This window comes from Chrysemys picta, chromosome 10 (genome assembly GCF_011386835.1).
Source record: "Chrysemys picta bellii isolate R12L10 chromosome 10, ASM1138683v2, whole genome shotgun sequence".
NCBI lineage: Eukaryota > Metazoa > Chordata > Testudines > Emydidae > Chrysemys > Chrysemys picta.
Window position 1 is genome coordinate 1,674,679 of NC_088800.1, and position 16,561 is coordinate 1,691,239.

The following is a 16,561-nucleotide window of genomic DNA, read 5'->3' on the forward strand; positions in this document are numbered from 1 at the left end:
AGAGGGAACCATGCAGCAAGCTCAGAAGTTTCAAACGAGGGGGCCTGATATTCCACTGCCTCACATCTTCTCGAGTGCTTTACACCGGTCCAAGGCAGGTAGAGTATCAGACCCTAGCGTGTCAGATGCAAATCCCGATCACCACAACGACCAGCCACTGGGATCCTGACTTTGTTAAAGTACGTGGAATCTTTTAGGAACATTTGCTCAACCAGCTGCACCGCACGCCAGGCTGAGACAAATGCCCGATCCCTGGGATAACGAGAACTCACTCCTGCGCCCGTGGAAGCTCATGGGAGTTCTACCACTGACGTCAGTGGGGGGTAAGTCTTCTTCTAATCTGGCCACGTGCTCACAACGTAGCTTGTGCCAGCTCACACGGGGGTGGCAAACTCTAAGCAGCCAGGAAATCAGAAGGGGAGCCTGATACGTCACAAATGACAGAGCAGGTAGTGCAGCTTCCCTATGATCTCTGAGGAGCGACAGCTGCAGTAGAAAAGGAGTCAGAAGAGGCAACCGCCGATACCATGGGCAGGGCTAGCAGACAAACCTCCACCCCACTCCTATGGGGTTTAACACTGACAAGGACAGCACACCTGGAAGAGCGAGCTGCTGGTATGTGCTAAGACCGCTGGAAATCACTGGGCCCGGCCACGCGGATCAGATAGTAATGATGGGTGCCTCTGAGCAGGCCAGGCATCAGCGCCATGGCATGGCTCATCCGAGCGGGGCAGCAAGGACTGAGTTTTGCTCTGAAGGCTGTCCCACCTCCAGCGGCTATCCCAGCAAAGCACACAGCCCCTGGCTAGCCCGGTCACTCTGTCCTCAGACTGCCCAGACTCCCAGACCCGCAGCCCGAGAGACTCAGCTGTACTACGGCCGGGATGCAGTGGGCATTTCGGGCTAGCACTCTGTACCTGCAGCACTCTGATGGTCTGACTGGAACCACCTCATTTCCCAAAGGAAGGCCCCACCTTTGTTTAAGTAGCCCCCTCTCCACTCCTTCTCAGGGCAGCGCTAGCTTGGCTGCACTGAGGCCTGCATCTGGGCTGCTGCTCACCCCGGGTTAATTGGGGGCATCCCCTGAACCGGGGGGGCGGAGGGGGAGAGCTGCATTTTAAAGGAGCTTGGCTCCCTGCAATTTGCAGGCTGAGAATCGGCCTCTGATCAGCACCAAATATGGCAGGGAATAAGATGGCATCAGTGGATGTAAAGTGTCCCCCCAGTATCAGTGTCCACCCTGTAGCACAGAAACATCTTTCAAGGCATTTCCTTCCCTCTGGCATCCTGGGGAGCAGGGGGCAGAGGAGCTGGAGGGAGAATTTCCCTCTCTCCCTAGAGTTTGAGCAGCCAGCAGTTTCCCTTCTGCCCTAACTCCTTTAGGCCCAGGGAACCCCTGAGAGACCATGTCACATTTCTAGGACAATTCTCGCTCTGCGCCTCCGCACGGATGGACGAGTTTGCCACGCTTCCTCTCAGCAGCCCCATTACATCTGACTAGGTATCACCACCCAAGTCCATCTGACACTGGAGTGGGAGCATTTTATCTTGCCGTGTCGAGCAAGAACTCTGTCAGCCGGACAGCAGTCTCTTCTGCTGGCATCTCGAAGCGCTTGCTGAGGTGAAGTACAAGATAGTTGGGAAATATTTCCCCTTGCTTTACTAGCTGCAACATTCCCAGGTCAGGTGCCAACAGATCAGTCAGGTTACGTGCCAAAACCATTCATCTTCAGCTCGAGCACCTTCCATTCGCTGGCGTCTAGCGCTCCGTATCGCCTGACTGTCCGATTCCTGACAGAGCACAGCGAGCTGACAGGACACTGTCAATGTCTAGGCCCACGTGTTACCCCCACCTTTGAACGGGTATGTTATAGCTGGACATGTGCTTTGTGTTGTGAAAGCAGAGATCCATCACTCCCATGCTGAATGATTAAACCCAAAGCGGGGCACGGTAGGCCTGGTCTACACCTAACACATAAGTTGGCCTAGCTACATGGCTCACGCTGCTGAGATGTTGTTAAGCCGAGCTCAGCCCCAGTGTAGACTCCTGTCGAGCTAGCTGCCGTCTCTCAGAGTGATGGAAGAACCCCATCGGCTCAGCTGCAGTGTTTCTAGCACAGCCATACCCTTAGTATCGGTCCTGCACTATAAAAATGTAACACAAACCCATCGATGGATGCTGTGATAAACCCCTCCCTATCTGAAAAACTGCCTCTTTCAAATCGCAGCGGGAGGATTTTGCAGCTACCCCCAAGCCTGCTGGATCCCTCCCTCTGTCCGGCACAAACACCTCTCTTTTAAAGGGATGGGTCTTGTTGTTTAACTTTGCAGTAGTGCCACAGATGCATGCAAACAGCGCTGGGACGTACAATCAGCACAGCTGCGTATGCAAAATGCCGTTTGCTGCTTGGCACTGTCTGGAATGATTGATTGAAATCGCCCAAGGTAAGCTAGGGGGCCAAAAAAGAACATCTTTAATTATCACAGGACAGAGTAGGTTACACTTGAGGCCTGTCTTTCTGGAGTGACTCTGACAGCACCTTCCAAAAAGAAGCCGCAAGTTCTTACTGCAGCAAGGTTTTGCAACCATTGCTGCTAACGTTTGCGGCCCAACTTAAAGGGTGATGCAAGAAACTAAAAGATTTCCCTAGGCATGAAGAGGGGGCTAACAGATGCCTGGGGAGAGGTACCACAAAACAATAGAGAAAAATGACATCACAGCAATCCAGGGAAAGGTCAGTTAACACAACACATTGCAGGCAACATGAAGAACTATCCCGAGGAAACAGCACGCATGCCACAAGAGCCAGCGAAGAGTCACCCTGGCTCAAAAGGAACCCATAACACTTGCATCACGCAGTACGTACAGTAGCACTGCCACCACTGGAGAAGCCGTTCGTACGAGACCCCTTTACACGGGCAGGACATGGCACACCCCAGCTAGGGCACCTCGCCTCCCTCCCCTTTCCTGAGGTCCCTTCCAACCCTGATATTCTATGATTCCTTGAGAGCAGCTCAAGCTCTTGGAGGCCTTAGTTGAGTCCTTGAGGAGGGAGAATTTCTTTGGGTGGCCAAGGGAGGAATGAGATTGAATGAAGGAAAAGGCATCAGGAAAAACCTCCCCCCAACAGCAAGACCTGCTAGGCAGTGTCTAAGATCCCCCCAGGGAAGTGGGGGAAGTCACACCACCTGGAACACTTCACACTGGACCAGATAAACACCAGGGCACCCCTGGTAGGGAAGGACTACAGGCTCAGGGCACCTGTCCTTAGAAGCCATCACCAATTTTTATGGTCCGAGAAAAATTTCAAAACCACTGTTTCTGGCTCCTCAGCAGTTCTTTCCTCACCACAGTCTCTCAAACGACCAGTTCTAACCTGCTGACGGTTCGTAGCTACACGGCACAGTCTCCTTGCCAAGCCTGGCCAAACTTCACTAATAAATACGTTTGCAACAAAAATCAGATACTTTTTCTGCATGGCCCAGAACTCTCTGCGGGTCATGTGCTCGGCTGGTACAATCACACTTCCTGGAGACTGGGAACACTGGAGTCAGCTTTGTGCCTCCGAACTCATCCCAGATACGCTGTGACGGCAGCACGCGAGCCTGGCTGCACATGTTTCCAGCGGCTGCCCACGCCCCAGCTCAGTCACGTCTCTGAGCAGCAAGGGTTTGCTTTCCAATAAGAAATATTTACTTGTGCAGCAGTGATAATGGATTGAGGAGGCAGCCCCATTCGTCAGATGTTAAACGCGGTGCTTGAAACTGAGAAATGCAAAGCCAGACAGCTCTCGAATAACAAAACTGCCACATTTTAACTGCAAAGGTTAAAATGATTCCTGCTCAGCCCCCTCGATTCTGGTCACACTGAAGCCAGTCGGACACCGGGGTCACTCCACTGAGTTCTGTTACGACTCCCATAATACACACCAGCCAGTCGTGCCCGTTAATTGAACTGCAATGGGCCCAAGAAAAGCAACAACAAAAAGAATGACATTAACACAACCCAAGGGTGCTGGTAACTCTCTGAAGCCAACCTTGCCCATTTCAAGGGTCGGGCTCCAGCTGACCAGCTCTTTTTGAACTCTGCATCCAGTGTCTTCCAGGCCTTAACGATGCCATAACCACACACACAGCCACGCGAGTTCTCAAACTCAATGCACAACTTCAAGAGCGTTCCTTCTGATCTTCGCATGGTCAGTGATGTCAGGACCAAGCCCAGGACTTTTTTCACACTAAATGCCATTATAACTTCAGTTTGGACAAGACAAACCAGCTCATGTCCTCCATGCCTCCATCCCAACCCATTGTGTAGACATTCTGATAGAAGAAACAATGTCACCGCTTGAGTCTATTAATATGTACTGAGAAATTCCCAAAGGCACTTCTTAGCCTTTGTGTGGATTCATGGTGCATGCAGTTTCCTGTATGGTGCTCCCTTTTCAATGGCCATGCAAACAGACAACACACTCCAGTGTATCACACACAAGGCCTTATCTGTACATATATTTAACGAGGCTATTTGCCAACAAGCAGGAAAACAAAGAGGCAACACAACCAGAGTGGCAGTTAGTGATCAGTCAGAATCACTGCAAGAAAAATGTTGCTCTCCACCGTTAAAAAGCTACCACACTTTACCCATTATGAATTCAGCCACTCCTTCGAACGAGGTTATTCATCGCCTGTGACACTGACGAGCAGGAAGAAAGGTCGGAGAGATTTCCGAGAGGAGCAGGCAAGCACAAGTGCCCAGAAGAAAACTTGCAGGGTTAAAGAAAGGCATTGGGAGTCAGCTGATCACTAGCACACAGGAAAGACATCGAGGCCACTGATGCTGCTGCATCATCGTTAGCCAGGAAGTTAGCCAGGGGGACCACAAAAACCAGTGAGTGCCGAGGAGACAGCAAGCAAAGCCTCCTGAGCCCTGGGGTATGTTCCACTGGGAGAGGAAAAGGAGCCTAGTGAAAGATCTCCGTGCTTAGTGGAAGTTAACCATAACAGCTCAACTCATGGCACCACCTCACTCTTCAGGGAGCTGTGCTGTAAGTTCTCTTCCCCTGCGTATCCGCACTGTTTCTTAGACAGAGGAACGGGTGCAAGGGGATTGAGCAGGAACAGAAATTACTCCTGTTCTGATGCTTTTGGGAAAGATCTTGATCTCAGCAGCAAACCCAGTGCTACCAGAATAGTAAAAAACAGTTGGAGGCATACAGAGCTTCCAACCCATCCGTTTCAGGTGCTCTTAAGGCCTACGCTGTATGCTGGTACAATGCTGCATTCTTTAGGTGTTTTTAAAGGAATATTAATCTAATGTAGAGAACTAACCTTGAGAAATGGCAGAAATAACTCGCACACATATTTATTGCCCAAACATTTTACTTATTGGAGATACTGTGATATTCATTATACGTAGCCACAAAGTGACAGCTCAGCAAGTCCCTGTTCCTGCAATAACACCTGCTGTTGTGTACTCCTGCACCTGGGCAGAGTTGTTTTTGACTTGAATGGGACATTGCAAATGTGCCTGGATCGGTGCTGGCAGATTGCACTGGTCGATCGGCGCCCATCATCCTGCTGTCTGAAACAGTCTCATGAATGCAGTGCACAGCCAGTTTCTAACCTAGAAGTCTTCTCTATCAAGCTTCCACGTACTGTGTTTCTTCTCATGCTTTATTGCCCCAGGTAGCAGCTGCTCTATTTCCTACACTAGAGGGGACTGGTACATGCCCGTCTCTATGTGAAAATGTGGTTCTACTTGGTAAAGCTACTCTGAAAAAAATGGCCATTAGGAAGTTCCATGTCTGCTTCTCCTTTTCGTCCACACGTATCGGCTCGTTTTACAAATGAAAAGATTTTTTTCCCCTTAAGTGCCAGCTCATCCTGGAATCTGAGAGTCTTGCTGAGTTCTTTCTGGTTCACACATCGCAGCCTATGATAAAGATCCTGCAGTTGGAACTAAGTGAATAATTCTGTGGCTGATGCACGAGCCGGAATACGATCCAGCTCCCCCTCTCAGAGCTGCACAGGCTCTGAAATGCTTGAGGGAACAGGAAGTATCAAAACATACGTTTGTAATGAAAGTAAGCAGAAGAGACACCTCACCTGGTACAGTGTGAATGAGGGAGACAGCTGGCTTTTTGATTGACAGGTGGACCACATTACCCTGCTCATTAACCCATTGGGGTAGATACAATTTCTCAGGCTGGTCTTCTTGCAGACCAGCAGAGACAGGAAAAGCTGTAGAGAAAGACTCCTGACAAAGGGCTGGGTTGATTTCTAGTTCTAATTCTAATTCAGTTTACTTCCCTGTTTGTTTTGCACTGTGGCTGTTAGTCACAGGAAGAACAACAATTCTCTCTGACTTTTTTAAACAGTGAATCACTAAGAAAAAGTACAAATACAAACCCCAGACAGGCAAGGTATATTTCCCCAGCTAAGGAGTGTGACATATACCTGAAGCAGCACTGCCTTCCAGGTTTACTGTAGGGAAAATTCCTCCGGACTATCCAAGCACATCTTGGAACAGATCTTAGTGTAGCTCATAACTTAGCTGCTACTTACCCTTTGCTTGTCTGGGTCCACAAACCGAATTCCAAAGTAGTCTTTCTCCAGTAAGTTTAGGTGATGGCAGAGAAGGTCAAACAGATACTGACCCTTGGCATCTCTCTGCAAGATAAAGAAACTGCATTTACAAATGGATAGACACACGCCCGCTACGTTTAACTAAAAAAGCAAAAGCAGAGGCCCTGTAGAACACTGCAATACTCAACGGCACACCCAGCAGGCTTCGTGTTTGCTGGAAACGAGATGGTGAAGGATTTGCAAGTGGGAGCATGACATACCAATATGCTTGGACATCTGAAACCTAGAATCACACCCAGGTTTGGTTTAATCCCATTAACTTCACTTGAGTTTTATCATGGATGAATTCATCTCAGTGGGTAATGTTCTGCTCTCCCCTACACTGGTGCAATCGCAGAGAAGTCCCGTTCACTTCACTAGGGCTGCACAGGTGTAACTGAGAGCAGAACCCAGCGTGTTTTTATCTTATTGGTCCTGGCCTGAGAAATGTAAAATCATCACACTAAGCACTCAGGATTAATATTAACAGATTTTCCTGGGTTGTGTGAAATACCCAGAACCTTTTGCAATCAAGTGGAGTCTAGCTCAGGTTGACAAAAGAAGGATGTTCTGAATCCAGGCTGCTCCACCCCGACTTACCCTGCCAGTGTCCCAGGTTTTAGAAGAACGTGTGATCTGAATGATCAGACGTGCTCCAATATTGCACAATGGAACAAACTATCAACCCTAACTGGATTATCTTCCTTCTGTTGCTTAGCTCAGACTCTACCAACTCGTGGGCCACTAATGACCGATGCCCCAATTCAGCAAAGCATTTAAAAACGCTCTTATCTTTAAGCACATGCTTAAAACCCATTGACGTTAAATGTGTCAGTGCGTGCTGAATTGGGGCCTCGGCGTGCTTACGCCTTTCCCTTCGCTAACTCCAAGTTGCTCCAGGCTTCTGCGGCCTGGCACTAGATCACTCAAATGGCCCCATTTAATTTTATATCAATCACCATCTATAGGATGATTTCCCAATTCAATAAAAACCCCTTTCAAGTGTTCACCGAGTATGTGCCAGTATTTGCATCCAGCCAATCACATCCTCATTCCCCAAAAGACTCCTTGCAGAAGAACACTGCAGCCTGTAGTTCTGACGCTTCACTAGCAGGCACGTAATTTATTAGTAAGAAAACGGCTTCTAAGTAACTGTGTTTCATTTTTATCATGGAATGGCTGTCACTGGGGCCAGTCCACCCTAATAAAGAACAATGATGCTCTGAAACACTGCAATTACATTCCTGGATACTTCTAAGGGAATGTTTTCACTGTTTTTTATAAACATCTTGCCAGAGATTCGCTGTCTGTTTTCATAAATTTCCTGCTTTTAGTAATTTTCCTTTCACTTGTTTCAATAATATTTATCATTTATGTAGCACTTTTCAAACATTAACTCTCACAACCCCCTGTGATGCCATCCTTTGTTCACACATGGAAACGGAGGAAGGGGTTTAAGCCATTTGTAGAGCCCTGCGTGGATACCTGCTCCCCGGACAGAAAGTGGGGATATCCGCAGATTTGCAGAGCTGCAGCCATTTGCCTGAGGACTCAGGGTGTTGTTAGCACTGGGATTAGAACTCATGAATGTCCAGTTTACAGTGCTCTGCTCAGACCGTGATACATCACCTCCTGATTTCTGCTGTCCAGTCAAAAACATCTAGTTCTATATTACAGGTCCACAGCGGAAGCTGTAAGATTACCACTCTCTTTTCAAACAGGAAAGCCGCAAAACACTGTACTGATGTTTTAATAGATTCATAGGACTTTAAGGCCAGAAGAAACGATCATTCGGTCTGGCCTCTTGCATAACACAGGCCAGAGAACCTCACCCAGTGATTTCTGCATCACACACAACTTCTGCGTGAGCTAGAGCAGATCTTTTAGAAAGACATCCCGTCGTGGTTTAAAGACCCCAAGTGACAGAGAATCTACCGCAGCCCCCAGCAAGTTGTCCCAGTGATTAACTTCCCTCACTATTAAACATTTGCACCTTTTTTCTACTCTGAATGTGTCTGGCTTCAGCTTCCAGCCATAGGAGCTCATTATGCCTTCATCCACCAAAGAGCCATCTAGTCTCAGAAATCTCTTCCCCATCTATGTACCTGCAGACCGTGATCAGGTAACCTCTTGGCCTTTTCTTGGATAAACTACGTAGCTTGAGTTCCTTTAGTCTTTCACTATTTTATGATTCAAGGACTAACTTATTTATTTTTAACCTGTTTTCTCTCTCTCCTCTTCTATTGAGATATTAAGGATAACTTCTTCCCTTCCTGCTCTACTCTGGTTTGCATTGCTGTGTGCTGTTAAAGTCCGTATTTGTCTACAACCAGCGAGGGTTTTCAAGACTCCATGCTGAAGAAACACCCACTCCTAAAAGGAACTTCTAAACGTTCTAATTCGTCGAAGCATTGCTGAATTACAGCAGAACTCCTTTGGAAGACGAGGATGCACATCCAGTCCAATTACCATTAAATACAGAAAAGTAGCAATGTTTAAACCTCGTCTGTGTAATGGCATTGATTGGCTCTGCTTCCCAGCATGGCTAAACGGAACGTTTTCAGAGGTGTGGCCAGGGGTCTAAGCCAGAGTATATTTTTTTCTGGTTCTTACGAGTCAGTCCCTCCCTGAATCACTTCAGCTAGTCTGCCAAGAGGAACTGGTATTGGTTTTGGCCAGTTTCTTTAGTCAGCTGTGTACAGGTGTACATGCTCTGCATGTGCTGCAGCACATACATCAAACCTACGGCAACGACTTCTGTAAGACGCTGAAAAAGCGGTCTGTGCAAAACAGGTTTCTGAACAACTACCATGCAGTTTTATAAGGTCCCACGTGCCAGGACAGTTTCTAAATACAGCTAAGTATCAGAGGGGTAGCCGTGTTAGTCTGGATCTGTAAACAGCGACAAAGAGTCCTGTGGCACCTTATAGCCTAACAGATGTATCGGAGCATACGCTTTCATGGGTGAATACGTCAGACGCACGTGGGTATTCACCCACGAAAGCTTATGCTCCAATACGTCTGTTACTCTATAAGGTGCCACAGGACTCTGTCGCTGTTTAAATACAGCGAGACGAAGTCACAGAGGAATTTTGAAGTATCATAAATCTAAAACTTGATATATTCTGAGATTATTAAAACCTGAAGCCCCAGTCCTGCGAAGCCTTAGGCACCTGCGTAATTCTAGACAGTGAGAGTGGGGCCATTGGAGTCCATGGGACTGCCGACCGGGTATGAAGGTAGCACATGTGTAGGGCCCCAGCGGATAGTGCCTGTATATCCTCGAGATTAGACGTATGATTACTGCTTTTTCCAAACATTCTCCAATCCACTGCTGATAGTTGGTTTTGTTTTGTTTTTGTTTTTTTTGGGGGGGGGGGGAGGAGAGAGAGAGCCAATATTAGTGTAGGACCTACAAAAATATTTGTTGCACTTTCCTTGCTCTCCAGCATCACTTAACTAAGGATTGGTCCATACACAAAACTGTACCCATTTAATCAACAGTGTGATTTATTATTGATTTAGTTAACCCAGTGCATCATCACCTGTGGACACTCTTGCACCAGTGTAAACCTGGCCCATAACCATTTGGCGGGTGTCAGTACATTTACAGACACAACCTAAGTCAATGTAAGCTGCTGTTTTAAAACAACATGAAAGTGTCCACATGAGGGGGGTGCGGTTGCACAGGTGTAACTAAACTTTTTTTTTTAAACTGATTTAAGATAAACTAGTGCAACTTGTGTGTGTAGACAAGCCCTAAGAAACACTATTCTCAACCCCCAAGTGCTATGGACACAGAGGAAGGTGCGTACAATGTCTATTTCTTGTGTTCTGTGCTCGGGAGAAAAACTAAATACTGGTGAACAAACAAAAAGGGGTGTGTGTCAATTTCAAGATCCGCTAGGAACCGCAGGGGGAAAATTCGCCATTTACCAAATCGACAAGAGACAAGATTGGATGGGAAAGAAATTACAGTTCCAAATTCTGAGAGACTATTACTAATACTGATGGATTTTCAAGATAGTGCTCAGTAAAGTACTGTGCTGTTGACTCATTCCGTGGTATATTTTGTATAGTGCTCATCAGTCAAGGGCTAAGAGCACCTTGGAAAGCCAGGTGCAGCGTGAACAGGATGAGCACAAGTGTCCCCACCCATCACTGCCGGTGCACCCCAGTTTGGAGCGCAGCACCCATGCCAGGCCAGTTTAGAGGCTAACCTTGCTGAATGGTGCTAGATTCCTGAGGTGCTTTCGTGGCTTTGATAAAATGCTGCCCTCAGGGCCCACTATGAAGATGTACTACAGGAACTCACTCATGGACCGCCTTCCAAGTGCTTCAGGCATTTGCTCTCACTATCAGCATTAAGAAAAACGGCTGTATTAGGACGGGGGGGGGGCAGTCCACAAGATCCTTCAATCACCTTAAATGCAAACCAGCTAGAAGTCGTCCAGAAGTTCAGCTATTTAGGTTCTGGAGTGACCACCAACCTCTCACTGGATGAAGAACTAAATGTTCGCATTGGAAAGGCCGCCACCACCTTTAGCAGACCAACTAAAAGAGCCTGGCACAACTCAAAGCTGACCATCAACACCAAAATGCTAGTGTACCAAGCTTGCGCCCTCAGCACTCATGTACGGTGGGGAAACATGGACAACTTATGCTCATCAGGAGAAAAGGTTAAACAGTTTCCGCCTACGTTGTTTACGCCGCATACTCAACACCGGGCCATCTGAGTAGGTTGGAAGATGGACACATACCCAAGGACATGCTATACGGGGAGATATCAGAGGGAACAAGAACAGGATGGCCCAAGCTTCGCTATAAAGACACACGCAAGCAAGATATGAAGGAATTTGGAATTGATCCTAACCGATGGGAAATCTTGGCAAGTGATTGTACCAAGTGGCGCCATCGTCTCCATTAGGGCATCAGAGTCCATGACAGAAGCTGGCCCCCCCAAAGCTTGAAGAGAAACGAGCCCGGAGGAAGCCAGCAGCTCCCAACCAAGATACAGACATTTGCAACAACTGCCACAGATCATTCAAATCTCAGATTGGACTCTTCAGTCACATGAGACATTGGAAACCATCTACATCATAGGCTGCAATTCCCACTGTCTTCCGCAGATGAAAGGATGGCAAAAGACGGAGGCGGTTATGTTCCTTTTCACTTCTTACCTAATTGGAACCAGAACACACCAATCCCATGCGGTGCGGAGTGCCCTCAACGCCCGCTGAAGGTGCCCACAGCGTCCGGCCCCAAGTCTGCAGAGGCAGGGAGCGGACGTATGGTTCTCCCAACCCAATACTATGATTCCAAAATGGCTGATTTCCAGAGAGCAGGTGCTCAGCATGCTCTGACAATCAGGCCCCCTTATAACGGCTCCGGTTGGGCACCCAAAAATCACAAGTCACATTTGGAAATCTCAAGCCATGCTACCCGGCCCCAGCAGTGTTCTTGGAAAAGACTCCGGGCGTAGAGCTTTCCAGGGGGTTCTCTCACTGCAGTTCTTACTTACCAAGAGGGGAAAAAAAAAAAGAGAAAAAGCTATTGGGCCAGATTCTGCTCTTACTTGTACCAGTGAGAATCTGGAGCCAGTGCACCACAGCCACTGGATCTGGCCTGTCCGTCTGGCACAGTCTTGTTCGTGGTATGCTACTTCGGAAAGCACTCCAGCACCTCTTTGCCTTGCCACTCGGTAACCTGGCTGCGCTTGCGTTCTGAAGTCAGCACGAGCTGTGCTTTAACGCTTTTCATCTTGCGCAGATCAAATGTGGCTTCTGACAGCTGACGGGGCTCCTTTAAGATAACACAGGATCCTATTTTCCTACAAATCCATTTAATGAATATGTTGTTATCTGATCAAATAATCACTCACCAGAAATAGGCCAGGCAATCAGGGAGCCCCTAGAGGTCTGTCTCTAGCACATTTCTGGCGTTGGATACATTATGGTAAATGTCACTGCATTTTAAATCAATTGTGCTTCATTTCAAGAGTTAAGAAGTTCAGGCTGGAATTATGCAAATACTGAAATGATTTGCTTACTCCACATCACCTGCACTGGCCGCGGTGTCTGACCTTTCCAAAGGGCCCGCGTCAGGCTGGAGCAGTAATGGAAGGGCTGTCCCCAGTCCCTTGCACCACAGGCCTGTGTTTCCAAGGATAAACGCATGTCAAGGTCTATTCCGTTTGCAAGTCTGCTGCATTTAATTGGCTCCCATCCTGCTGTAGCAGGTTACTAGTGTCTCGTGCAGTCCTAGAGGAAAGTCAGCAGTGATGGGGACAAGGAGAGGGACTCTGCTTGAGACACATAGGGTGGGAAGCTCCAGTAGAAATGGAGCCGCTGTATCCAGGGGAGAATGGCAGAGTGACCTGGACACCAAGTGGAGTCTGCCGGGCCTGGAAATCAGTGCTCGTGCTGGTCTGCTGCTTCGAAAAGCTGGTAACCTGGGCTGGTCACTTACTCTGAGCTTTCTTCAGAGACTCGTGTTGCTCCTACTGGGAAACGGTCACTCTGCTGTCCCTAGAATTCTCCTGCCTTGTGACCAGGCTGTCTCCTTTACGACCTTGCCGCACGGTCTTTCATTCTTTACTACTTTCCCTGCTCTGATACCTGCCTTACGCACCTGCGGTCTCCAGAGGCAGAATTCTCTCCAGAGCCAGGGTCGGCGAGCACAGTCCTCAGATGCGGCGAGAACTTCGCTGGCATTTTTTTGATGATGATGCCATGGATGATTCTGCTTGCCTACAAGACTACTCTTTGCAGTCTCACTCCTTCCCCCAACAGTTTCCTAGCCAGCATTCCCCTGAGGCCTCGCCTCAGCTGTAGACCTGAATAATTCTTGACAGCTCTCAGTTAGCATTGCACTAGATGGCAACTGTTCTTTCTTTCACCCTTACCTGCTGGAACTCACTTGCAGCACAAACTGGGCTCACTGAGTCATTAATTAAGTTTAAATCAAGTCTAAAAACTCTCCTGTTGCAACCATTATTGATCTGTTTGTAAAGAGTCTGTGACACTGTCGCGAAGGACGTTACATGTAATGGTTGATTCAGTACATACCATTTGAAAAGACTGTTTCAACACATTGAGAACTGAGAGCTGAGAAAGACAAGTGAGTTCACTACTGCGTATGCAGAAAGTTTTAGAAACTTTCCATCTCTGCAGTGGGTTCTGTTGAAATATGCAGTGTGTGTGTATGTGAGTTAAAAAAGACAGTTAAGAAAAGCTTCATTGGAACAGACAAGAATGTTTCAAAATAATTTATCAACAGCCACCTCCTCCCAGTGAAATTATTCAAACCCGGGGGCTCCAGCAGTCTGCCCTTAGAATATAATTAACAGTGCACATTGCCACTAGCTAAAGTGATAACTAGAGTCTGTGTAATCCAGGGCCACATTTGATGTGATTTACAAAACACTGAAGGACCAGCAAACTGGTTTTCAACTTTGTTCTAATTATGGTAACACAAAATGGAACTGGAGCAAGTTTTGTGAACAAATCCACATGGACAAATTTAAGAGGTTAGCATCTCTGAGTGGAAACACCCTGCTGCCCATCCCCCTCCTCCCAGGTCCAAGGCCCCCAAGCATTGTAGCCATGACCTACACGGCAGAGGGACCCCCCCTCAGCCCGAGCCCGTCCCCCAAGGGCAAACTAGAAACACCACTGCTCCTGAAAGCATATGCTTAACACGTGCAGGGCTTTCCCACACAGGAGGAAACCACAGAGAACGTGTATAGGGCATGTTTGTCAGTGGACATTCAAGTCTGTTCCCACCAACTTAGCTCTCTGTAGTGCTCATCACTGTATCCTGTAGCACCCCAACCTGATCGGAAAATTTCCTGTGCACTTCTAGGGGAGCAGGATTGGGCCCGAAGCACTGCGTTCTGCACCAGCGTTTAGAAACGAGAGGAAAAGGCTGTTGTATCCCACCTCTCCCCTTCATTGGTTTGCCATGAATACAAAGGACCACATTTGTTCCTGGTGTAACTCCACTGGCTTCTGGAGAGTTACACCAGGGATTTACCTGGCCCAGAGTGACAGAAACCACATCAGCTGCTCTCCCTGGGGACGGGGAGCTGTGAATCGCACTTTGTTCCTGTTTGTTTTCTCTCAGATGAGCTTCGTCTGTGACAATCTGACTAGCACAATAAACACCTCCATTCACTAACGTATGCAAGAGGCAGCTCAATATAAAAATTCCCTCCTCTGTTAGCAGCAGCAACAAACCAATGCCATAGAAGCCCTAAAGTTGCGATGGCCGGCAGTGTGCACAACGGACACCACGACCAGAATGGCACGAACTAACCTCTAGTCCTCACCTTTGCTGCTTCTTTATGAGTTTCTCCTGAAGGTCTCTGTGAGCTCCCTGCAGGGCCTCTGCCGCTAACCTCTACTACAGAGTAGACTATTTGGTATTCATCCCTCTCATTCCTATCGATAACACCGAACATAAAAACCTGGGCATGGATGCTAGTCAGCCCTTCGCTCTATTTACAAACACTGCAGACGTTCAAGGGAGGAGTTAAATATTTATAAATCCAGCCTGTTGTCTCCCACTCTTGTATTTTCTGGCTGGAGATACGGTGCGCCTATCCCCTGAAGCCCATTAGATACATTTCCATTGACAGCACTGAGACTCAGTCGTCAAGAGCAGCAGATTCACAGCTCCATCTCTGGCTGCTACTGGCCTCATCTAGTCAGTGACACTGCCCTAGTTTATGGCACTGGAGTTCAGGCCACAGAGTTCAGAGCTAGAATTGGATCCGTGCCTGGGATGGGCCACGCTAAGGGCAGACTATCCCCAAAGCTGGTGGTTGGCTCTATAATGAGATTCACCCAGCCAGTAACAAAAGAGCTTCTGCAGTACCACAGTGGTTAACCAGAAACACCATCCCCTGTAGCCATTCCAGCCCTTGGCTCCCCTCCAGGCAACCCAACCTAATATAGTGAGAGGTTATTGAAAACCCATTTCACCATAGGTGAGGTTCATTCTAATCCCAAAGGATCAGACACATACTTTTACCTCCAGGTCAAGATGTATCTCAGATCACACTGTCAGCCAATCTTTAGTAAACTAATTAAAGATTTAATAGTAAAAGAGAAGAGCTTTATAAATGGCTAGTAGATCATATACATACAAATGATTGCAAAGTCCTTGTATCAGGTGTGTAGCAGTGGTGGCAGAGACGGCTGGCTTGTAAAGTCTCTCTGGTACTGTCCAAAAGATTGGAAGGTGGATCCATAGTTCAAGATGCTCCTTTTATTTGTAAATCCAGAGTCCAGAGAATTGGCGCAGGAAAGAGGCAAGATGGAGATGTCTTTTTATATCCTCTGCCATGTGCATGGAAATTTCCTGTCCCAAACAAAGCCCATAGCCCTGGTGAGTGGACAGTTACTGGCTCCAGATGGAGTCCAGGGTCACATGAGCCTATCATACGTCCTTTCATGGTTTGCTGAATCACAGGGGGTGGCCATTGGCTCCTCGCTGTCTGAGGCATCCGTAGGAAGAGTTATCTGGGCGGGATGAGTTTCTTCAATGACCCACTGGGAGAGTGGAGTGTCCTTGATGGGCCATCGAGACCTAGCTGTCTAGCCCTGTTGTATCTGGAGGGTGTCACCCAGGAATACAACACAGGTCTAAGACACAAATCCATTCCCAATATTCATAACTAAGGATATAAAGATGATATGTGGATTTAACCAGGATGGTCACAGCTGACAGATTGTAACTTTACCATGGACACCTGTGTGGCTGCATATGTGCTAAAGGCCACTGGGCCACACAGTGGGGTCCAGGCTGCCCGGCCCGGACCAGCGAGGGTCTGGGGTTGTCGGCTGTGGAGTGGTCTCTGGGCATAGGGGTCTGTGGGGAGGGTTGGGTGAAGTGTGCTGTGGTTCTCAACCTGCGGCCCACAATGATAAATAGGTTG

General features: G+C 47.9%; 1 protein-coding gene across 4 annotated transcripts in view; it reads right to left on the reverse strand.

The window, feature by feature from the left end:
• FRMD5 (FERM domain containing 5) overlaps positions 1-16,561 on the reverse strand; it is a 281,834-nt gene that overhangs the window by 74,854 nt on the left and 190,419 nt on the right. For all 4 annotated transcript variants that reach the window (XM_065559122.1, XM_065559119.1, XM_065559120.1 and 1 more), the window contains exon 2: positions 6,562-6,666. In XM_065559122.1, the coding sequence (XP_065415194.1) occupies positions 6,562-6,666 (105 nt within the window). The remainder of the gene's footprint in view (positions 1-6,561; positions 6,667-16,561) is intronic.